At 36.6% G+C, this 26559-nt stretch overlaps 1 protein-coding gene across 1 annotated transcript; it reads right to left on the bottom strand.

Annotated features, from left to right (window-relative positions):
* Positions 1-389: 389 nt before the first annotated feature.
* LOC121855479 (ubiquitin carboxyl-terminal hydrolase 38-like) lies at positions 390-25857 on the bottom strand. The gene is made up of 13 exons (XM_042350453.1): positions 25637-25857; positions 25262-25439; positions 19294-19676; positions 18543-18725; positions 17449-17563; positions 16838-17109; positions 14341-14442; positions 12798-12956; positions 12025-12257; positions 9693-9878; positions 6635-9202; positions 3872-3998; positions 390-3018 (listed from the first exon to the last, which is right to left on the bottom strand). Exons 3-13 carry the CDS (start codon positions 19669-19671, stop codon positions 2758-2760), a joined length of 4584 nt encoding a protein of 1527 aa, XP_042206387.1. The 5' UTR covers positions 19672-19676; positions 25262-25439; positions 25637-25857; the 3' UTR covers positions 390-2757.
* Positions 25858-26559: the final 702 nt, after the last annotated feature.

The raw sequence follows: 26559 nt of genomic DNA, 5'->3' as shown, positions 1-26559 counted from the left end.
ATACGCGGGAAGCGGCACGGGCAGGGTGCGCACAAGGTCGCCCAGTCATCAAAACATTACCGAGTTCTTCACCCGCCACCCACCACAGCCGGCCCAAGTCAGTGATAGTGATAGTGAGGATATGGACTTATATGGACTTTGAGGGGTTTGACAAAGAGGCCCTGCAAGCCTCTGTGGTGGATAGTGATACAATTGATACAGGTGAGGGCCAATAAGCTGCCCTCTGCCTCGGAACCAACCCTCCATCCCCGTGTGCCCAGCCATCTTTTCTACTAATGTAAGTGTTAAAAAACCTAATATTATTATTTCTTTTAATTATTAATTGTGTGTGCATACCATCATAAAATTAAGATGTTATTTTTACTACAACGTAGATATTGTGTCTGAAAAAGTGGAGTTTGGGGGTCAGCCCAGTCTCTATTTCAATTGATCTCATATGTTCTGTTGTTCACTTTACGCGTTTCCCGCTTTATGCGGGCCTCCGTGGGTTCAATTGACCGCGTAAAGCGGGGTTACACTGTAATGGCAAAATTTTTATCCTTTCCTTCAACTAACAATAAAATTTAATTCATAGCACGAATGCTTAATGCTCTACAAGTTTCTGTATCTGAAATAATGTAAATAAAATGTATGTTCCCTAAACATAAGTACAGTATAGTGTACATACATCATAACCTTTTTTTCCTGAATAGTCTTTACTTTTTCCTCTTGTCACATAAACCCGATGTTATCTACCATAGAATACACTGGAACATAAGAGAAAATATAAATATAATAATTGTACAGTAAACAGTATGCTTGAATATACAGATCAAACTTTCCTTGCTCAAAAATTACAAAAAGTAAGTCAACCATCATGTACACTGATATCAGGCCCATTAAAAAAAAAAGTTCCATTTATATGTATACACCCATCTATAATTACTCAAAGTGAACTACTGTACTGTATATGCAACATATTATAGAAATATTAAGAAATTACCAGAATTATCAAGAACTTCAAGAAGAGTGGCTACTGCAAGCAGCTCTTATTCTTTTCATAAAAATTTGGATGTACTGTACTGTATATTTCTTCTTACTACACCAGCAATACCAGATCATACTGTAGTGCTCCCTTAAACTTGTGTGACTTGTTGGTAACATAAGACACAAGCCCTTGTTATATGACTTATACATTTACTGAAAACTTTTACCCATTTTTCTCTGTGGATAATACAAGCAAAATCTTTTGAGGGGTCATTTTAGAGGTCAAGGGTAGTGTGTGCACATGCATCCACACACACACATATGCACATGCATGCACACACACACATATACCGTATATACAGTACCACCTATGAACCTCGAGTGTAACACCATAAGCATTTGAAGGAGAACTCAAAACTTTCAACAATCTCAGCAACAATATCCTTGAGCACCTGTTAAACTTTAGTGGTTATCCATGAGCATCATATATAAAGGTGAATATGAAGTACTGTAATTGTAATCTCTTTTGGTTGACTAGACCTTCCAAAACCAACTACTTATACATAACTAATAATTGCTAATGTAATTTTGGATGATTATGAGTACTGTATAAGGTAATACTAAAGATAAAATATAAAAAATAAAATGTTCAGAAAATACATGAGAAAACATGACTTGACAAGACAGGATTACACACAGAGGAAGACTCTTCGACAGTCTGATCAAATTCCTTGGAGAAAACCTAAAAAAAATATAAAAATAAAAAACTTTGTCAAAGAATATTACAAGAGGAATACATAAAGGTCACATCACTAATAAGTCATCACCAGCTGAGAGAGATAACACGTGTCATACTGTACACAACACAACAATAACAATATCCTATAAGTAATGAATCTCCTAATATTATCTTGAAATTATAAAATATATTTATATAAAGTGCAGATATGATCGTTACCAAGTGTAACTTGACTGTGCAGATCTGAGACCCTTCTCGTTTGTGAGGTCAACAAAGGTGCTTTGCATTTCAGGTCATATTATAAAGAGTAACAACTCACACGACCAACAACTATAAATCTACCTAACACAAGCCATATTGCAACTGTTTGAAAAGTACAAGTGAACTTCACACCCTAATGTTCAAGGTAGGTTTAATGTATTCACTTGCAGATAATTTGGATCCAAATAAATGTATATTCATAAAATGATGATTCTAAATAAATAATAAGTACATAAGTAGTAAAAATGAAACCTCTTTCCTCGTAGAAACAATAATGATACTTCCTCACTATCATCATTAAATAACCCATGATCACACTGCCTCAATCAAGAGATAGTAGTTTCTTGCAACTACAACAACTGAGGTTTAATTTGAAACATGAGAAGCAAATTGTTATAAAACAGGGCTGCCACATTTAAGAAATGCTAATTCACTAATTCTATGTAGATTAATAAGAAGTAACTGATGACCAGCAGCTCTTCTAAATTTGGTGTGCTGTGTGTTGGCATAGTGATGCTATCATACCATTATCGTGCCATACTGCACCTTTTAACACTGTCAGCTTCTCCATTCTGTAAAGTGCTAATTCAATACATCATCCTAAGCTCCCAGATGCTGGGGTTGCTTTTCCATTACACAAGCCCTATTCTAAAACAAATGGGACTTAATATATGTGCCACTTAACTAGCAGCCCAGGGCACCCCACTTCACACCTTCACAGATAACCCTGCCAATCTGAACACAATTGGTTATCAAGGTTTTTTGTTCTGTCCTCCTGTACATGAAAGTACTTAAAACACAACTCTAGAAGGAGTGTTAAATCCACCTCCACCTGGCCCTACTCCACAGCCACCGGGTGGAGGCGTATCATCATGATCAGAGTCATGAGTGAAGTGGGCTCCACCTGACACCTGGTACCTCCGACGTTGTGCCTCACGATCCTGGTCACTGCGATACTGAAGGTTATCATTCTCGACAGCTTCTCTCAAGTCCAGACGGATGGATTTGAAGTCTTCCATCAGGGGTACATCCGGGGTCAGCCGATCACTTAGCTAAAACATAAAAATAAAAATCTATAAAAAAAAAAATGATTTACAAAATCTAATGCCATCATTCATCACTTACTCTAGTTTCATGGTGGGTTCAGGGATCTAAACTCCCCTTCAAACTAACTACAGGTAGGGGACCATTTATCCAGCGTCCCGGTATCCAGAAAGCTCCAAAAACTGACTCTGTTCTGGAACCAATTATTTGAAATGAGAGCCAAATGTAATTCTCTGGCCAAGAGCAGATACTGCCAACCATTCCCCATCTATGAGCTATATTTTATGTTATGGTTATTTTGCAACTCATAATTTTCGGTATACAGTATACTGTACACAGATAATATGTCATATGAGGGTGCTGCTGCATAGTGATCTAAAAGTATGGCTAACTGACCACCAAATAAGAGTCAGAAATTTATATCTGATTGCTTCAATTATGTAGAAATGAAGGAAAAAATGATGAATCTATGCCTCTGTCACATGCATACCAACAAGAACATGGCAATGACCACAACAAAGTCCCGGACACAAAGGCAAGCAGAAAATGGCCGCTAAGTGCATAGTGACCACGAGAGCTAGCCGTCAAAACAACACTCCCCTCATCTCCCTCGCCACCGTGGTCCCAGGGAAGTTTCTAGAGGGTCAATATATAGTTTTTCTTACTTCTTTTTTATTGTTTTATCATTTAAAAATTTAAACAATTATCTTTGGAAAAGTCGATTTATCTCACTTTACCCCACGTGGGGGATACGACCAGCGGCACCCTAGCCCGAGGGGTAGGGGTTAATAATCATATTTTAACATAACTGTGAGACACAAAAAGAGTGAACTTATTCATATATCAACCTATGGTACATACCTTTTTGTAAAAGAGTTGATATGCGGTGTCACGGCTGAACGTCCGAGTAAGGTTGGTGATGGTGGAGAAGGTGGTGTTGGTGACCCTCTCATCATTGAAGTTGTACCAGCCACCCAGTGCACCATACCTAATAAACACACCAGTATATCAATGTTAGCCATCCAATCCTCTTTTGAAGTACCAGATGCAAAGTGGTCTCCTGCAATACCTGGGGTTTAATGCAAAATAAAGTAATGCAACAAAATCATAAAACAGTGTACAGGTAATTAAATTCTTACATACGATACAGTATTATTATTTTACACAAAAATAAAATATATACTTTTAAAGATATGTGAACATTAACCTTCAAGATAAGTTACATAACTTATTCTCCAAACAAGTATAATCAACACATGAATACTTTAGAAGTACAGTAATGATAAATGGCAGTGGAGGCACATGGCAGTCAAAGTGATTAGGAGGTATGGTGCACTGGCCAGGCACATGCATGGTCCCACCCACAATATAGCTTTTCATATAATGATATTTTCACTATTAGAGGTAGAAACATATTTACCTTCAATAATAAATAACATAATCTATTCTCCAAATAAGTTAATCCAGCTCATAAATACTTTAGTGATAGCTCTAGATGATGGTCAAGAGAGCACAGTGACTAAGTATGAGCACAAGGACTGTGGATAGATGGAAAGGTGAGTGATTGTGCTTCTGCTCCCATGCAGCATGGTGTCCAAGACAGTTAGTGGAAAACTACCCAATTTTTCCTCTGCACACCCACAAATATTGCATGAACATCTATGAAAGTCTTGCATTTCAAAATCAGGGCACAAATTAAGCTTTCTAACATATATGAACTGTACTTATCAAGATGCATATTTGTAGGAGACTGCTTTACCCACATATAGAATGACTAAGGAGTTTGTAAGTACTGTAATGTGAATGTGATCAATAATGGTGTTTGTGCACTGTTATCATATAGAAATTTCACTTTAGATTAGGTAAGGCTACATTTTGTTGTGCCCCCTGGACAATTTTCAAACACAAAACTACCTTTCTGAAATCACTATAGCTGCACTTGCATTAGTCCCTGTTTCTGTACTGTCATTTTAGAGTCATTAATGAAACACTTTTGTTGATATTTTGTTAGTTCAGTAAATGGGTTCCCACTTTTGTTGCAATACACTTTTTGAACCCCTCGTAGCAGACAATACAAACCCTGGACAGGTAAAAAGGGATAGATGTGACACCATGCCAATCCAAAATTTTGCAGTTCTCCAAGCTGCAGGAACAGCATACCCATGACTTCCAGGGTACCTTCAGTGCATGCCAAGATGTCATCAAGTCAGGTGTATTTTAGTTGGCTAAGTCATACTTTCTTTGTAATAGGGTCTGTTGGGGTTATGCCTTTTCATCTGTGGTGAGGTCCATCCTTCTATTATATGCTGTGAAATTGGAGACCTACTTGTACAAACTGCTTTTCTGATAGGCAAATGTTAGTTATGAGGAACATTTCTTCAATATTTCTACATTTCCATTTTATGTGGGTATAAGAACTGAATATCTTCAGATACTTATTATTTTCCTCATAATAGATTGTGTCAAGTGAATAAATGATGTTTTTGTTTAATGTATCTATTTAAATTTCTAATAAGTAATATTACAGTACTTATTTATGGACACAGTATCATATCATGCTCCTGTGAAAACTTTAAGCATGTGAGTAAGAGTAAAACACCACAACATACTGAGAAACACATACAGGCAAGTCAGTGTAAGGGAGACTGATATATAAAAACACTGGAAGAGACTAAAACATGTGAAGAATGTAATGCAAGATGTAGTGTGGGTTTAGTAGTGTCAACTCTAACATGTGTTGCTAGAACCTGCATCTGTAACATTAATGAAACCAGCAGGTGTAACAAGCTATGGTAAATTTCTGACAAAATAGCCACTCAAGTTACTAGAATTAGCAGAGTGAAGACAACAGAAATGTGAGGTATATTCATGTGGTAATAAAGGAAAATGGCAGTATAGTGAGGTTAGTTAAATTAGGCCAAGTTGGGTTGGGTTCAGCTATGGTTAGTTAGACTGCATTGAATTAAGCTGGATTAGGTTAGGTTAGACTGGATTGGACTGGAATAAGTTGGGTTACATTACTTTAGGTTAGGTTAGTTTGGGTAGGATTACATAAGTTTATGATAGCTTAGGTTAGTTTATGCTAGGTTAAGTTGGGTTATGTTATGTAAGTATGGGTTAGGGTAGGCTGGCTTAAGTTTGTTTAAGTTAGGATAGTATATGTTAGGGTAGGTTAGGTTAGTTTGAGTTTGGTTAGGTTGGGTGAGGTTAGCTTGAGTTAGGGTAGGCTGGGTTTGGGTAGGTTGGGTGAGGTTAGTTTGAGTTAGGGTAGGCTGGGTTTGGGTAGGCTGGGTGAGGTTAGTTTGAGTTAGGGTAGGCTGGGTTTGGAAAGTTGGGTTGGGTTATATTTATCTGTTGATGGATTAATTAAGAAGCACATCTGAGCAAGATAAAGAGGAGCATAAGTCCAGTGTAAGGTAAATCAATTGCGAGGTGCAAAATACAATTTGAAAGATGACTGTGCAGTACCCATGATAGAATAGGTTTTACAAAGGTGACATCTCCTTCTATTGGGAAAAACAGTGACCATGCAATCAGATGGAAGACTCAATATTTCTTTTTATCATGCAGTTTTGCATTGAAACATACCTAGTTACATACAGAATATACACAAAAAAGACACACCTTTCTCGAGCTGACTCGGGCAAAGAAGCAATGGAGGAGTTACGAGCATAGCAGTAGTAGTGTCCTCCTTCTGACGAGAAGCCTGAGTGCACCACCACCCCGTAGAGCGCATAGCGTGCATATGTCACCTCTTGCTCTTCTTCACATTCATCTTTGGGAGTCATGCAATCTGATGATCCTGAGCTAGCTGGATATTGCATAGGAACTTCTTTTTGTAGGTCTGATGTGGAAGTATAATAACTACAACTTGGCTGAGGACTTTGCTGACCAGATTCTTGGTCTTCACACGGTAAACTGCCATCACCAGACAATTGTGAATCGTCTACCACAGTGTCAATGAAATGGGTCCTTGAAGTGTCATTACAAGTGTAGCTACAACTAGCCACTGAACTAAAATCTGTAGTGTAGGTTGGCTGTGAACTACTGTATGAGCTGCTTCCCTTGTGAGAGCTGTCTTTAGACCAAGAACTATACCATGTATTAGAGTCATGCAGACTACTGCTGGTAGCCTGTGGAATGCTGGAGGCAGCTTGTGAACTGGTGCTGATATTATGACAACTGCTACCGCCAGCAGCTGAAATGTTACTACGTTCCTCCGAAATGCTAAAATTTTCCTGAGAGGTGTTGTTTGTAGTTTGCCTATTACTACAGCCTGCCTGTGAACTGTTACTTGTAGCTTGTAAACTGCTGCTGTTATCATGTGAACTGCTACAGCTTGCTTGGGAACTGCTGCTGCTGACTTGCATATTACTGCAGCTGGACTGTGCATTTTCACTACTGCATTTCATCTGTGAACTGCTGCAGGTTACTTGAGAACTACTGCTGCAGGTTACTTGAGAACTACTGCAGCTGACCTGTGAGCTGCTGCATCCTGCCTCTGAACTGACACACCTGATATGAACATCACTTTCATTATGTGCACTACAGGATGCCTCTTCACCTTTCTCACTGTGTGTACTCAAACTAGCCCGGGAACGAATCCCATAGATGGCATTTTTACAACAGTGTGAGCTGTGATCATCAGAGGTGCTACAACCAGCTCCAACATTAATGTCACTTGGTGGGTTACAATTTGATTGTGGACTATGTTTACTTGTCTTTGAAAATTCTGCAGGAGGCCTCCTGCTTTCATCACCACTAGTAGACACCTCAGTTACACCTACTGCACCTCCTTCCTCAGACCCAATGGTGAAGTTATCATCTAAAAAGCCCTGTGTTGAGTACCTTATGGGCAGCAAAAGCTCCTCTCCAAAATCTACATTGGTGAATACTTTTTGCCGTTGGCCTCTGGCAGTGTCATAATAAAACCTGAGTTGAGTAAGAATAAGGTGTTCTGGGGGCTCCAGTATCTGAATGGACCGCTCAGCATCCTGTTTCCCCCCACACCTCTCACATTCGTACTGATTCTCTCCAGTCAACCTCTCAGAGGTCAGGTAGCTGGTGATCAAGTCTTCTATGCTAAGATCAGCTGCATTCTCTTGATGCTTTTGTTTACATAGACGATCTGGATTTCGTCTGATAATATTAGCAGCATTATAACGGTCAGAGTCTTGGAACGCTAAGTGTATATCAGTAAAGACATCTTTGTGTATGGACTCAGTTTTACACTGTAGGCACTTGATACAAGTTGCTAACTTTCCTCCAAATACTTTATGAACTAAACTAACAAAATATTCATTTTCAGAGTCCTCGTTATTAGAAGTTTCTGTCACTACTTCCTCAATTGTCAAACCTCTGTTGCTTGTGATTATTTCTTTTGGGCTGGGGCTACTTGGGTTAGGACTGCTGATGTGCAGTTCAATGTCCTCTGCCAGGTCACCACTGATACCACTATCTGAGCTGTTGTCTATGTCTGATGTTACATCCCCTTTGGGAGATTTTAACATTTGCCTGTGTACTCCATCTGGTGTCATGTTATGTTTCCGTTTACAGTTGCTTGTCTTGGCAACATTTTCTGGGATAAGCTCCATTTCTACCACATCTGATCCACCTTCAATGCCGTGAGCTGTTGCAACAATTGCAGTATTTTTATTTTCTGATGAATTTTCTAAATTCAAGTCACACGTTTCCCTAACACACTTTAGTGGCTCATTAGTTTCATCTGTCATGTCTACATCTGTACACTCTGGCAACACTTTCCTTTTGCTAGTCTGAGTACTGAGAGCCTTGATCTCAATCTGATCAATTCCTTCCATTGGTTCTCCTTCCAAATATTCTTTAAACTGTCTCACATGAATGGCAACATCAAATTTCTTATTGTCTACATTCTGAGTATCTTTCAATGGATCCACCTGCCTACCTGAGTCTCCAAACACAAAGTTATTTCCCACATTAAATTCTTCTCTTGGCAGGTTCCCAGGATTAATGAAAACACCTCGAGTTTCCCCACATGCCTCAAGTTTGAGCGTCTGCTCGGTGTCAACAAAATCTTCAGTTGCAGAGTCATACGGTAGAGGCTGGAGGTCCGAGGCCAAGCTAGCAGTCTCACTCTCGATGATCACTCTCTCCCGGTATTCAGGCAGGGTCTGGCCTGCTCGCTCCTCTTCGTGTAGGGTTATCATTAAGTGTCTGGAAATAAAATTATATTAACAATCCATCTCTTATGGGAGAATAATATACTGTACCTTCACCATTAAGTTGTAAAGTTTACAAATGTCAGCTGTAAATGACCTGTATTTTCCATAAAAAAATCCCAAAATGTTGAAATAACTATGTAAAACAAAAACTCAGTTCACACACAGAAACCAGAATTTAACAAATAACAAGGATGAATATTACTAAATAGAGCAATTAGTATTTACTTTACCATACAATAACCCCATTTGCTGGTGTAAAGAAAGTTGTACTTAAGAGTTCTGGGTAATCTAAAGCATTATATTCAGTTCATTACCTTTTCCGTTCCAGAAGTGTCCAATTGCCAGAAAAAATCTGAGAAATCAGGATGTGAAGATACACAACCCCACAGGAACCTTGAAGGTCTAAGGTGACTGAGTGCAGCCTGAGAGGATTGCCTTTATATTATCAGACACACATTCCATTCTCACTCCTTTTTACAAACCTGAGATATTCTGAGCAGTCTTGCTGCATGCCTGGACTGAACCATGGTGGCCGTGACTTGTCGTGAAACTGACGAGGGGGCACATACGTGCGATGGGTAAAGCACAGCAAACTGAATAGTTGCTGCAGCTGCACCAGAAGTTGTTGGTTGCTGCGTGGTACAGCGTGCAGGATCCCATGCCGGAAGCTGTTGGTAACTGAATTTTAGAAAGATATAGTATAGCTCTGTAAGTTAAAAATATATTATATAAAGTACTGTATGCATATTCACCTATTTAACTGGTGATATACAGTATCTTACAATAACAATTGTCTATTACATATTATATTTATCTCTAAAGCTACCATATATTGTCAGATCATAATTCTATCTCTATGCAACACACTTCAGTTCAACATAGGTTGGCAAAAACTTTTCCTATACGACTGAGGATGATACAAATATAATACTGTATTCATATACCTATTGGGATCCATCACACATGTATTTCAATTCAAAATCGACTCCTAAACACACAACCCTTAAAATCAAACTACTACCTCTTAATTATTTTTGTTCTACGGTAGAATTTCCTATACAGGTATCACTTGAGATACAAATGATCAAGATACAAAAAAAAATTTTATACGAATTTCCTGAATTGACACCACTTACTTCGTGATACGAATTTGGGTATGGGTAAAATTTCAAATCGTGCACCCCCAGGAGCCAGCTGGGGCGCTCACATCCCCTAGCACTCTCCCTACCAGGCTGAGGTAGGAGTTATGTTATGGTTAATTCTCAACTCATAATTTCAGGTGTACAATATAAACATAATTTTCTTCACACATTTTTTTCATTCAGTTACATGCACACAAACCATCTGACATACAGAATGTGTGGTCATAAGAATTTGTATTCCCTTTATGTTTTAAAGAGAATAAAAATTATTATGACCACGGGAATCATGGGAGGAGAAGGGGGAACGGGAGGGGGGTGCAGTGTCGGTATCTCAGCCTCCAACCAAAGCTGAGTTGCCTTATTGTTATTTTTAACTCGTATTTTCGGGGGTGATAAACATAATTTTCTTCTTTTTTTCTGTTACATGCACACACAATCTTCATGCAGAATGTGCAAAAAATAAAAAATAAAATACTCATCATAATAATCATCATCGTCAAAAACCTTAAGGGATCACACAATTATTATGTTTGTGGGAGTAATCACAAGAAAGAGAGAGGGAGGGAGCAGTTTCCATTATGGCTCATGCTAGTGATAAAACTGCCAAATGACAACACAACATTTTTTCTTTTCTTTTATTAATTATTATTTTTATTTATTCCTCATATTTACTAGTACTGTACAGTATACCGTACGGTATATCATTTTATGTAGAAAGAATGTGTTTTTCTAAATGCAAACCATCCTCTGGGCGATGTGACAGTTCAACTGCTTAGCCTGGCAATCACCGAAGACGGGCAGAACCTTCCACACATCCAGTGAGTTAAACAGTACAGCCACTCCTCGACTTACGACGGGGTTAGGGACCCAAATCCATGTCGTAAGTCGAAAATGCAAAAATAATACATAAAAAATCTAAAATGGGTGTCTCTTTTTCTTCTCAGCACCACAAAACTCTCACTTTTAAGCTTGCCAGTCATTTTAAAGGGAATTACAAACGAAAATTTTCATCAGTACACAGCACAATCACTAACGTCAGGACTCGAAAATACGTAATTAGAAAAAAATTTGATACGACTGGGGAGGTTGTATGTCAGGGTGGTCGTAAGTCGAGGAGTAGCTGTATTTTATCTATTTTTTCTTGTGGTAGGTAGTAAATTAGAGTAGTTGTGTAATATTTATCATTAGTTAGGTAGACATTGTTCTTGTTTGTAAACCAATTTCGTGTTTTGGGGTATGATACGTATCTGGGTATTTTTGTCTTTGGGGAATTGATCCCTATTTTTTTTTATTTGATAAGAAAATTCACTTACTGATTTCTTCTTCTTTTTTAACCTAACCTATTTGTATCTTGAGGGATACCTGTATTTACAACAAGTGATCAGTAACACTTAAATTACAATGGTTGTGCACCATCATTAAATTCCCAGCTGAAACCGGGAAAAGTTTTCACCACTGCAAAATTTTTACACTTCTCAATAATTGACTACACTGTAAAATGTAACTGAATAAGACATAGAATGATGACAGACACATAATACAAAATATATTTATAATCATCAATGTTTCTTTTATCACAAAATTTATAATAACACTGATTAATGCAAGTATTTTTGTTTTAATTTTGAGTAGCCAGGTAATATGCCTAACAAGGACAAAAATCAACACCAACCTATCTGTCATGAAAAGAGCCTGTATGACCGAATTCATGTAACAAGTATTTCCAAGATTACGAAGACCAACTCTCTGGCCAGCAGGTCTTTGTTGATATACTGTGGGTGTCTCAGCAGCTACTCCAATCCCAAACTGATTTGGCCCTATCCCTCGAGCCCCTCCCTCCATGGTACCCCATTGGTGTTCCTGGATCAAACCCTGTATGTCTTCTTCGGACGGAGATTGGTATTTCTGAAAGAAGAAGGCAAGAGGGCAACATGTACTGAATTCCATTCCTCTATAACCACTCAGTGAAGGAATTAAAGGAACTAAGAGATTAAATTTCAACAATGGATCTACTCAGAGTGGTGTGTCACGTATTTAAAATCAAACATACAGTATATACTGTACAGTATGTCATAAAAGAAACATGCCGAGTCAAAGGACTTTATTTCATGATTTTTTGTAATTTTTGAAGAAAAAACAGAAATACAGTACTATGGAAAGCCAGGAAAAAATAATAGAAAAGATTTTTCAAAAATTAAGCGAATATAAATTGTAAAACATTATGGTGTTGAATGGATTGTAACCAAAACACAGAAGCACAGAAGGTGGAAGAGGTGCAGAGTTCAACACAAAGAAGATTGGCTTATTTATCCGCTTGTGTATGGGGGTCTCTCTGTGTTGAATATAATCATCTGGCATTACCAAAAAAAAATTAAAAGTGGTATCCCCATAGTGAGGAGGTTAACGGAATAAAAGTACTGTAATAATGTATGCATATTAACATACCAGAAGAATGTCCATCAGTGACTGATATGTATCTGGATGGCCAGGATGCAGAGCAATAAGGGTGTGGCACAAGGTGGCCAAACGGTTCAGTGTTGCAGTAGCAGATGCTGATCCCTCTCTCTCAAGCCGACCAAACACCTCAATTACAGACGGAATGCTCTGAGGAATGGGATTGCTTTGCATCATGTTTGAAGCCAATTATACATGGGAGAACAAGATTAATTAATTTCTTTGTCGTACGGTAGTAACATTATGCTGTACTGTATATGTTAGTTCAGATTGGCAATACAATGTTAATAATAACACTCATACCTCACTTAGCACTGTGGATGCCTTGCTGGAGAAGTAAGTGCTAATCACATGTGCTTTAAAAGGGGTCACTGTACCATTGTATGTTCCGACAGCATCATTACTTATGAGTGATATATGAGGGCTTCATTGGGGGTATCATTAATAGTAATACAGTATATTGTGATATTATAGAGTAATAATATAGATGGTAAACATATCATACATTTAATAAATAAAATTGCTCAAAATAACTTAAACAAGTACTAACAAATACTGATACTCATGGATAACATAGCAAAGAGTAATGCATGACCCACATCCACCTGATGCTCACCTGCCTTGACCTGCCTCATCGCTTGCATCCAAAGTGAGGCTCTTCCTTGACACTTTTAACACATTTCCAGCACTAACACTTGCAAACCTTTAATCAATATTATGGGTCTAAAACATTGACAAAAACAAATAAATAACAGTTAAAAAGAGAGAGAGAGATCAAAGCAGAGTAAACACACGGCAGCAGGCAGCATTAATACTGAAGGTGAGCGATGATTGGCTCTTGTTGTACCTTGTTATCAGAGGCAGTGGTGTGTTTCCTTACCAACCACTGCTTGTTCTCACATGTAACTTTTGAAACAGCTTTTTGAACACGTTTTTTCAGTAAAAATTTTCTCTGGATAATTAGCTCTATAATGAATCAGAGTTCTAAGAGTTAGCACGAATTGTGGTATGAATACAGTGTACTGTAACTAGAATCATCAAATAGAAATAAAGAAACCTCATATTGGTTTCAGTTGCATTTCTACAAAGATAGTTTAACTTGCCAATTGATTTTGCAAAGATAAACACTACACTACAGTATTAAACTCCTAAATCTACGGATTTTCTGGCTAAACTTTAATAATTGTCCATATGTTCAAATATTTTTGATATCGTAGAATCATGATCAATCTGATACTCTAAATGTGTTATTGTAATAGTTTTAGGTTAATTCTTTGCCCAGTAACCTGACTAAACAGATATTTTTCTGGCTGATTACATGTTTACATATCCTTCAATATGACTGACTGTAAAGTCCACAATAACTAACCAAGGTTCGCATTCCATTATAAATCATATTAAATTCTCCATATTGATCCATTTATTCACAGTATCATAACAAATAACGACAAAATTAAGAAGAAAAAAATAACTCAAGTTTACAAAACATGTCACCAAAAATTTGTATTTTCTCTTATTCGCTTGAAGGACTTACCTTATGAAAGGCTATTGGCGAGTGTTGAAATGACAAGAGGAGTGTTGATATCACGGACAAAACTCCAGTGCGGACCACAGGGATGTGCAGGTTATTCAACAACTGAAAATACATACAGTATCTCAATTAAATAAAATGACAGTTAACTATATCTTTCATTGCAAATTCTACTATATACGGTAGGCCCTTCAAATTCGTGGGGTTAGGTTCTCAAAATGGCCACGAATCGCCAAATCTGCGAATAACATTTGCTGACCGGGGGGTACATTTTACTTGTGTTCAAAGTAATGTGTATCCCCTTTATGTGTTTGCCCTTTGGACAATTATTTATTTTACCTGTATTGTATATATACCTGTATGTGTGTGCGTAGACACACACACAAAACACGTACAATAAATAATAATGGGAATATCCTCTCACAAATAATAAAAAAAAATTTTATCAAAAATGTTGAGTTTACCCTCAAATCTACTCCATGCTTTATTAATAACAAAGCTTGTTGTGGTTAGGTTAGGTGACATTTTAAGACACTGGAATTTTGTTGTCATAAGAACATATCTCCACTTTTATAATGGGGTCTATGGAAAAATGTATACTGTACTATATTGTACATAGATTTAATTTTTATTTTATTTTTTTTAAGGAACAAGTCTTTTTTTGCATATCAGGAAATACCTGTATAAGTTTATTAAGGATACACAATTTACTAATATAGCATTAAAATATTCATAATGTTCATAGTACAGTACAGTAAATACTGATCCCATAATGCAAAGTAAACATAAGCTGGAACTTGCATGGACAACACCCATTCAAGTCATCATCATCAACGTCCACCAGACATATTGTAAGATAAATTAAGGCTTTTTTTCCTCCATATTCCGTTATTCTGCAAGCTCATCTATAATGTTATAAGAAAATTTACTATTTCGGTAAGATTTGAAGAAAAAACAAAACATATTTTGCACATACCTGTACTGTACTGGTAGGCAGGGTACCCAATTTTTCCAAGGCCACAGTACAAGGGTTAATACAGCTGTACCCCGCTTAACGCGGCTTCACTTAACGCGATTTCTCATATACGCAGTGCCTCGCCAGAACCGAACTTTCACTTAACGCGGTTCATCTACTCATATACGCGGTGAAGTATAATATATATTTTTTTTTTATTTAGCTCATAAAATTCATACAAATTACACGGCCAGAATATAATTTACATTGCTGGAATTCTTACAATATGATGATCATTTTGAATATAAACATCATAGATTTTGCATTAGACATACAAATTTTAGATATAATGTTTACTCTGAGTAAATATGTTATCTTTTGTGCAAAATATATGACATTTATATTCAAAATATTCCTGGTCTTACAAGGAATCCAGCAATGACAATTATATTATCCTAACTTTAGTTTGAGGTATTATTTATTAAAATCTAGTGGTTTTCCCCCAAAAATTTCTCAGAGAGGGAAGAGCCAGCAGTGTAGTGTGAGAAGAGGGGGAGGGAGTCGAGTCCATTATTTGAATGGACATTAACTTGGCGACTGAATTTCTCTATTTCTCTAAGTATTAATTGTGTGCATGTACCATCATAAAATTAAGATGTTATTTTTACTAGAACATAGTTGAGTGTCGTCAAAAAGTGGAGTTTGGGGGTCGGGCCAGTCTCTATTGGAATTAATCCCATATGTTCTGTTGTTCACTTAACGCGGTACCCTGTGGGTTCAATTGACCGCGTTAAGCGGGGTACAACTGTATTTATTTACCTTTGATGTCTACCATACCAATTAATCTACCTCTAAATACATATTGTGGCAACTTCCATTAATTTACAATTGTTCTTTAATCTTTTAAGAACAGTGATGGCAAATTGTGATTAATTAAAAAAAAAAACCACGTTTTAATATCATAAACTCTTGATTCCAACAATCAAAGTTCAGGAGTCAGGAGGAATAATGTCAATCCCATGTGGGAGCCTCATGGGTTGTGGAAGCTACCCCACTACCACCAGCATATACCTCATCCTCGTCACTCAAATTCCGCAAAAATTTACTAGATTCACGAGTCAAATCTTGATAAAAGTCATTATCTTCACTTATATTGTCTTACTGGCACTATGCATGGAAGAATCATCCTTGTATCCAGAATCATATACAGTATAAAAATGTATAACGGTGCCAATTTCTTCCTGCGTGGCGAGCCACACAAGACTTGATGCAATGCATCTTGACTTGGCTTGGCCATAGTCCATCCATTACTAACAGGTGAGAAGCCTACACCACCTGAGGACAGATGCCAGAAGCCTCCACAAAGATACTCAACAAATAGAGAGCACAGAAAATTTAAATTGGACCCACAGGAAACATAGCGCAAGCAGCAGGATATGTCCAGAACATATGACCCTCCATTCTGCAACTGTTGTGATGTATGTCCCCAAAGAGTTAAAAACTTAATGAGAACTATGAGGTGGATCAAATAATGAAGTGTCTTACCTTTGGAACTCTATCCAACGTAACACGTGCTGGCACAGCAGTACGTCCACTCTGATACAACAACCTGACCAGGGTGCGAACCCACAGACCCAAAGTTGTATAGGCTGTAGGCCAAGCCACTAGCCACGCAGTAAGGCGTGTCAGAGTTGCAGTCAGAGCAGCATCAGTTGTTGTGGGATCCGACACAATACGAGGTGCAAGGCCCTCGACCACCACAGTGGGAACAAGAGAGAGCAAGTGTGCCATAGCAGGACATACTTCTGATCCTCCATCTGTTGAAAATAAGAGGAATACAGTGGCCAAGTGGTTACAATACTTGCTATCTATCCTATGAGTCAATGGTTCACACCCTGCTGTGAATCATTACTTGACTTGACTTTACTCCACAAAGAGTATGAACAAAAGGAAAGAGTGACCAGTTGACCATTTTGATTAAGTTCAAAACAATGTTTGATATCAAATATTCTTACTATTCTTAAGCAAACAGCAAAATTCTATTAAGTTTTCTTCATTTTTACACAAAAATTCTGTCCATAAAATGTTTTACCAGACAGATGGGTTACAAAACTGTAAATCAATTTTGGAAAATATGGAGATATTCAACTACTCACCTGTGTTGGATATGATGGCATACATGGCATGGAGGGAGTACAAGATGTCCTCAAGTCGCAGGCCATTCCACAGTGTGTTGACAAGACACCCCACACTCTTCATGTGACCCAACACCTAGTATGAATGGAGGTAAAAGGCCCATAATTATAGTATACAGTATTGTAATTTTTAGAATTAAAGACACAGCATGACCTTAAAATTGGCGGATCTCGAATATTCGCAGATGACACCCTGGGTGTACCTAAATATGTCTAAGGGTAGTTTTAAAGTTCTTGGCATTTTTGCAGCCAGGACGGGGAGCTATTTGTTCTAGAGACAGTAATTTACCTATATTGTACAGTATATATGTGTGTGTGTGTGTGTGTGTGTGTGCAGACACACACACAAAACACACTCAAATAAATAATAATGGGAAAATCCTCTCACAAATAATCAGAAACGAGACAACAAAAATGTATGAAAAATGTGAGTCTACCCTCAAGTTAACTCCTTGCTTTGTTATAACTTTAATAACAAAGCAAGGACTTAACTTGAGGGTAGACTCACATCTTTAATACAGTACATTTTTTTTGTCTTGTTCCTTAATTGACTGTATATTATTTAACATCTTTTTATTTACAGTACCGTACTGTATTTACATTACTGTATTTGTTATGTATGGGATATTATTGTTGTTTTGTATAGGTAGGGTTGTAACTAAGAATTAATTTTTTACATTACCTGTATAGTATTTTATATTGTTTAACATCACTTTCATTGCAGTATTTACATTACGTATATGTTATGTATGGAATATTACTGTTTTGTATGGGCGGGGTTGTGCTTTAATCTAACCTAAGCTATGGAATTAACACTGTTCTGAGTTATGAACAGGGTCCAGGAATGTAACCTGTCGGTAGCTCGGGGACTGCCTCTACTTGGGAGACAACTTATTTCCCTTATAATTTGATGTTCTCTTCCACATTACAGAACCACTAACCTTTTATTTTATTATTTATTTCATTTATTACTACTGTACCAATCTGAAGAAATGCTACAGTATTTTATTTTAAATATCAATTGCAAAAAGTCTTGTAACTGTAATTTCACATACCTCTGTTTTTGTTGGTGTTGGGAATGAGGCAACACAGTTCATGAGAGTGACAGTGAAGGTGAGGCGAGTGTGTGGTTGAGGCAGGATTGCAGGACACACTGCATAAAGTTCTGCAAGCTTGGCAACAAATGCAGAACTGCCTCCACTCTCCCGCAACTTGTTTTGTAAAACTCCCTCCAAGACCTACACAAAATTTATCATTGTACACCAATACTGTAGCTTTGGGAATTGAAACTTGTTCCTTGTAACACACCAATTAGCAATAATACCTAAAACAAAACCTAACTAGTCATATCATGGACATCCACAACAATAAAAAAAAGTGAAACCCTATTTCAAGGTAAACTATTATCATCTGTATTAAGGTTAAACATCTTTCAAAATAAAAAGAAAAATAGAACACTCTAAAAAATGCTTCATTTTTAAGTGATAATTAGAAATACTGTAGAGTACAGTACAGTATAGTAAAAAAAATCTGAACCATATAATACCCCAAAATTAATAGATGACATGTCTATTCAACTCTATCTTATCTAATGAATTATCTTTACTCTTTCTTTTTTGTGTAAAATAGATTATGAGATACAGTATACTGAAACTACAAGGGCAGAGGGAAAATGTTTGTGTTTGGTGATGCAAAACAATTACTTACTGTATAGCAAGTGACAGAAAAGGGCTACAACTATAAACATAAATACTCGTCACACACTTCATCATATCCTTAGCTAAGAACAAGAGTTTCTTTACTTACTGGAGCCAATGTGCCCATGGTATCTGCATCTTCTGTCAAATGACACAGAGCTTCCTTCAGCCATACCAGGACCAAAGTGGCATTAGTTTGACTGGCAAGGATACTGGTCACTCGTTCAGGTGTAATGTACTCCTTCAGGTGGATCTTGTACTGTCCTGCCCAGTTTGTGAAGGCAAACACTGCCAGCTGAGCAGTCACCTCATTTTCTGATGATGTTAGGATGCTCACACAAGTGTCAAAAATGGAGGTTATATCTGCTTTCTCCAAAGTTCGGGTGCTCTTCAAATTGGGTGTATGGACCAATTTGACCAGCAGTGTCCTTTTGACATTTTCTGGCTGGTTTGGCATGTGAATAATGCTGTACACAATCTTGTCCATGTTGGCTGAAAAAGTTAAAAAAAAAAAAAATAATATTTTCCCTTACCATTAAACAAAATCCAAATACACATACAGGATGTTCCTAAGTTACAAATGGGTCATATCCTTGGACCCTGTTTGTAAGTTGATTTGTTCAAAACTCAGAGCCATATAATTTCAAAATCAATTATGAATCAAAGTTATTATTAGCCATAAATAATGTAAATAGTAATTGTAAATACTGCACAGAAATAAATGCTTTAATTACCTGAAGATTAACAACAATACCTGGGACGGAAGGGTTAGAATAGTACGGGTGCTCGTAACTCAGACATTATAATTAAACATAATTAAAATATTTTCCCTAATTACCTTAGATACATTTCCTGACATTTCATAATAGTATAGTACAGTAGTGTACTTTACCATTTACAACCAATATACAGTACAGTACTTTCAATATAAAGTAATACAAATTTTTAAAATTAAATTATTAAACTATCAATTAATGCAATTAGGCACTTTGAGAACATAAAATTATTACCCGTCCATTTTAGCCTTGGTCTAGCGATGGGCTTCAGTGGAATCATAAGTCAGCGACGACCACAAGAACCTAACACAAAGAGCACCCCAGGAGTGACCCCTTCACCCCACCACCAAGCAAGAGACTGAGGTTTAGATACAACAACAGAGACACCTCATCCAAGCCAGAATGTGGACCCATACCGTGGAGGCCACTGTCAGACAAAGTCCTGGCAGCACTCCAACCTCTCCCTGTTACTACATAAAAAAAATTAATGGCAAGGAACTGTCACTGACGTCCAAGTTGTTCTAAATACTGTTGCATTGGTATACAGCAACAGTGTACAGCATTACACAACATGCCGAGTTCTCATTATCAAATACCTTAACATTTCTAAGTTAAGGATATGTAATATCTACTCATTTATTATTCCCCCTAATAAGTCTCACCAAGCTTGTCATATGTTTCAAACTAAACAACATAATTTGTACCACAATGAGATTGGGATTAATTTATTCAGCATTAAAAATAACTCAAATAATGAGACCAGAAATCAAGGACTCATTACCCAGGCTGAAATACTGTAGAGTATAGTGACATTGTTAACCAGTGCAGTATGTTTAAACACCTTGACACTAACCCATGTTATTTTTCACATTACCAAACTAAATGTTACCTGATGGAAAGTCCTCATTCATTACATAAGTTCTAAAAGATATAACTTAACCTTAAGTAGTTAATATATGTACTGTACTGTTCTATACAATAAGCTGTAAATATTCTGCTATGAGAGGCCAGGTGTCCCTAAAAGATAATAAGGATGCATCAAAGCTCACCTCAGTTTTGAAATCATTGATTCAAGAACTAAAAGGAAATGTTTTGTTATGTTCACCATCAGTAAAAATCTACTTTCATTTTTAAATAAAACCCATTTTTAATGTTCTTTATTAAAGTTAAACATTCTTTAATGCACATAATTATTTATTAATAACAATAACTACTGTACTATATAAACTATGCACAAAACACAAAAAAATGAAGCTGATTCACTAAACATATGGTGGCAGTAAAATCTGTTGAGACTAAGACAATCAGAGTGCTCAATGTTATATAGTACCTGTACAGTATCAATCAGTGAGTGGAATTTATTAACAGGTGTTTGCTAACTTAAATGAGGCTCTTAATTAATTTACAAGAAAAGGGATAAATTAAAACCTCACTAACTGATGAAGTGCAACTGAACATACGTAGTGTATATCATAATCAATAATATTTTTATTCCTTTGACAGCTCCAGTACAATACAGTACAGTATTTGTGACAGCAAGTGTTGAGATGAAGAAAAATCTTGGGCTCACTCTAGATGATTTTTTCATCTCACTTATTTACAATATTTGGGTTTTGAGGACACACTGACTGTTATACTGTACAGTAGAGTACAGTACAGTACAGTACTTTGCCTCCAACTTTTCAAAGATATACAGTATAATGACAAGGAAATGTACAGTACAGTACTGGATATTATCTCCAGACAAATAATATAAACTTTCCGAGTGTAAAAATAGAGATTTGATCCTAAAATCTGTTATCCTGGTGGAGCCCAGAGCCAAGTGACTCTCATAATAAGGGCTGTCTGTTGGGTGGGTTGTTAATCTTATGATCACCCTGTTTCATCTATTACAGATATGGCAGACCCTGATTTACGAGAATTGGATTTAGAAAAATTTGCAGTTAAAAAAAAATCCCATGCTTTCATTTACAACAAAAACCCTGAAGTTAAAACCTAAATAATTCCAAAACAATATTTTTTTTTACGACTAGTACATATAATTATTCAATGTTGGTTTTTCCATCATAAATCAGTGGAACAAACGTATGAAGAAATACAACAACAGTACCATACAGGTAAGAGTTGAGTTTCCTCTACTGTAAATGGAAGTTCTGTCATTTTCCTTAAGTGCCTGTCTGTACGGCACTTTTCACGTTACCTTTTGCGGCATTTCATACCTAATTAGCACAGACTTTTCTCTCACAGCTTTGTAAATGATTTATTGTAGATAAGGTAAACCAACCAAGCCTACCTGTACCCAACCTGGCCTAATTCTTAAGATTGGAAGTTTTCATTTTGTTATCTATTTTTACATTACTTTAGGCAGGTTGGTTAGGGTCAGTTTACTTTGTCAACAGAAGGAGGAAGGTGAACATGGTAATCTAAGCAGCATGCACCATACTGGCTCTTTAACAAAAACATAAAAAAAACAAAAGTAAAAATCTGCAATTCTTCTGTTCATTTAATCACGAGTCAAGAAACAAGTACAATACTGTTTATACTGTATATAAAATTTCCCTGAAATGGCTCCTTCCCATTACCTTCAGATCTTTAGTGACACTTATATATAAGTAAACTGTATGTCAAATGGGTGGTGTATCATTCACTTGTTATATACAGTATAGAATCTAAGTAATTTTCACTGAAAATGACAAATCCCTCGGAAGAAAAAACTTACTTTTGGTACAGTGAATACAACTTAAATCTTATATACAATATTAGGAAGAGAATTTATTTTTAAACATTTTCATTAAGGAAACACGCAACTTCTTAACAAATATCAGACTCCGCACTTTGTTGGATAAAGATTCGTTTAATGCCATAACAAGAAATTGATTGCTAAATAGGTTTTCCTTGTATATTTTTTCTTGTTATAAATGAATACCATCACAGTATTTCCATGGAAAATGCATATACAGTACATGGAAATATTACTCCTTTAACACTAGCATTGACAATGAATCTCCCAAAATGGGCAGGGCTTTGAATGTGAGGGAAAATGTGGGTTTAAAAAAAAACACACACACACACACACCTTTGTAAACCCTACCTAATCTTTGAACCAATATTATTACTGTACCAATTTTACCCCAAATCACACCTTATTCATGTGATGGACGAACAAAAGCTGAATCGGTAAACCTGGCTTTATACACAACTAAAAGTGATTATGCCTGGTGGATGTGATCTACACTGGACCAAAATACAACAATATTGACAGATTTGAAGTTCCCTAAACACATTTTTGCAGGATTTTAGAAGGCAGTTCAAATCTCTAGGCAGATTTATGCATACACAAAAAAAATTTCTAAACATATTCAGGCTTCCCTCATAACCAAAACACCAAATACAAGAAAAGAATCACTAACGAAACACTGAAAACATGAAAAGCATACAGTATATACATCTACTTTTTCCTCGGCTATCGGTTAAATAAAGTAAGGTAAGCTTGGTAGTACTGTATTATCGTTTCGCTTATCCAGCGAATTTTAGAATTTTAGGTTTGGAATTGGTAGTTTTTTGTATTTTTTTATTTCTATATGGTTCTTTATTATTATTATTATTACAATATTATTATTAATATCATTATGATTTTATTATTTTATTTTCAATTTTATTTTTTTATTATAAATTTTATTTACTGTGAATTATTATTATTATCATCATTATTATTATTATTATTACAGTATTATTATTTTTACATTTTCACCCCCCAGGCCCCGATGTGGGTCAGTGACCTGTGCCCAGGTGGACTAATCCCCCCCCCCCAATTTAAGACTCATTTCTTCTGTAGTATTTCTTCCACAAATTATTACTTTCCGAAAAGATCGCAATAAATTGTTGGAAAATTTTAATATTTTTTCTAAGTTCCTGTTTATGTTACCATTGTCCGAGAGAGAGTTCCTGTGTGTTCGTTTGTTGGTTACCACAGTGTATGCTGCATTACGCATGCACTTGAGCCCAATGCATGTGCAGTTCTTCTTTGGATGTTGATTGGTGGGTATGATTTTGAATCAACCTATCACAGCTCGGTATAAGCCCCTGCCGTCAACCACTTGAATTTGAATTTATTTCTGCCATGTCTCCCTTGTGTTTTCAATTACTTCCAAACCATTGCCAGATTTCACATCGATTATTATGGTAAAGATGGAGAGGCGTGGAAATTTCTACACGAACACGGTGTTCTACCTATGGAAGTTACTTCCATAAGTGTAACAAGCCTTGTAGTTACCGAGCTGAAAAACACCTTTGGTACTGTCCAAGAAAAAATGTTATTCCCAAGTCAAAGAAGACGAAGAAAAGGAGTGGGTGAAGCAGCCTGGCAACAAGTCCGCCTACTTCAAGCAGTACCTCGCACGCTACTTATTTATCACGCAGTTCAGTGAGGAAAGGCTTTTACACAAGTTCTTCATCACTGCCAGCAAGCTTGAACCCCGCAATCAGAGAAACAGTAGCCAGTGCGACCTGTGGATGACGAGGAGGAGGACCAAGACGACCCCAACTCCAAGTTTTCTTAGTCTAATTAAGCCAAGCACATAGGTGATAAGTTGGGTTGGGTTGGTTTAGGTTAGGTTTTGGATGATTCTGACCTTCATTTCTTTTGCAAATTACTACTTTTTGTGATTTCCCCCCACCCAAAACCCCTGGTTCCCACTGGGCATCCCCCATTATCATTGGTTAAGGGGGGGGGGGGGGAGTTAGCTCAAAAGTAGTGATTTATGGTAAAAATGAAGGTCAGAATTGTTCACAACTCATCAAAAACGACCCAAAAAAATTTTCAACTTCCAAATAAGTGGATAACCGAAACACTAATTTTACCGTAAGCTTTTTATAGTATTAGGACTTTCCTATTTTGGGAAAGGTTAGGTTAGGTTTTCAAAGGTTAGTTTCGGGGTTTTTTTTATGTTTTAACTCCGCATTGTCGTTGCTAGTGTAAGGGTTATATCTCATTGAGGTATTGTTTTACAATTAAACAACCAACTAACCTCAAGGTAAGGTTACGTTATGTTGTTTTGTTAGGTTAGTTTTGATGTTGTTTGGTTGTTGAGCAATGTGTTTTTCCGATGTTAAAATCAATGGTTGTCCACTTGTAAAATTTTTCCTTCAATAAATATACATTTCCCATGAAAATAAAGGTCCTATTCATTTATAATAGGAAAAAATACATAAAACCTATTTATTTAATAATCAATTTTCCGTTATAGTATAAAAAAAAAGAATCTTTACCTTTGGTTTTCTGAAATATCAGGTAAAACTTACCTTATGTGGGTTTGGACAGTGAAATGAGAGTATCTACTCTTGAGATGAAGCATTACACAGCCAACTCATGTCAATACAGTAATGCTCTGTACTGTACTTCACACTTGTACATCACTGACTCAACTCAGCCACGGCTCTTGAAGTTAGCAGAATTTCCCGACATTAACCAAAACGTAACCTACAAAAAGATATGACATAGTGAGTCAATTAACGAGATCAAAACACTTGGTTATACAATGAAATAAACAATGTCAGAATACTTAATTTATTACACATAAAATAACCATGACACACGAAAAAAAAAATGTTCACTGTCATTAAAAGTGAACCAAACTACGTAAATATCACAATAAAAAATGCCAAGAGTTGATTTACCTCATTCATCTGGAAATGGTCCAAAGCGTATCCACAGTATGAGGAAAATACTTCTCTCACATCCTTTTCTTTCCTTCCCAGAGAGACAATCACCCCACACACACTCATAATGTCTCAGCGGCTCTCAGGTGTTACTGGCGGCTATTTACCTCATTAAAATTGTCTTAAATACTCTCATTTTCACTCAATTTCCTTCATCAATGTTCACCGTTGTCGCCCGATTATTATCACAAATTGTAAACAAAGGCAAAGGGAGTTAGATTGTATTTAAGGATGATAGAAGGTTCAAACTCCTTCCTTTATACACTTGGATCCTCTTATTACAGTTATATTTTGTTTTTAATATAGGTACTTGATCCTCTAGGTAGCTTCCTGGTCAGCCTTGCCTCATTGATATGCATTAATTTTTTTCCACAGGTTCTGTATTTGTTATATAATTAGTAGTTTATGTACAATAGGAGAGAAAGTCACTTCTCTTTTGATATATTAAATCGGTGGAAAAATGGCTGTTGTTGTGACAGTAAATTTAAATGGCGTTTTTACATAGAGCAAACAATGGGATGGTGCATATGGTAGAGAAGGTTCGTTTTACACTTCTACAACAATGTAAGGTTTGTTCTATTAACCTACGACTAAGTTCACCACATTATAAGCCACAAAACAAAGGTATTTTAGCTAATTACTAATCGCCACAAGTAATTTTTCACCAGTATTCATTCATCTATAGTTAGATTTTTTTTTTACAATAATTGGTCAAATCTGGACTGTGATGTTACCAGGTGACAGCCATAGTTCTGTAGAGGCCTGACTCCCTTGGCGACATATGCTTCATACTCTTCTACTTCTCATTTAGGTGCTTGTTGTTACCCTCAGTTCTTCTCTTTCAAAATCCTACTCGAATTTATTCCACTTTAACTTATGGT

Source organism: Homarus americanus, unplaced genomic scaffold (genome assembly GCF_018991925.1).
Source record: "Homarus americanus isolate GMGI-L3 unplaced genomic scaffold, GMGI_Hamer_2.0 scaffold48406, whole genome shotgun sequence".
Lineage (NCBI taxonomy): Eukaryota > Metazoa > Arthropoda > Malacostraca > Decapoda > Nephropidae > Homarus > Homarus americanus.
This window is presented reverse-complemented; position numbering and strand designations above follow the sequence as displayed.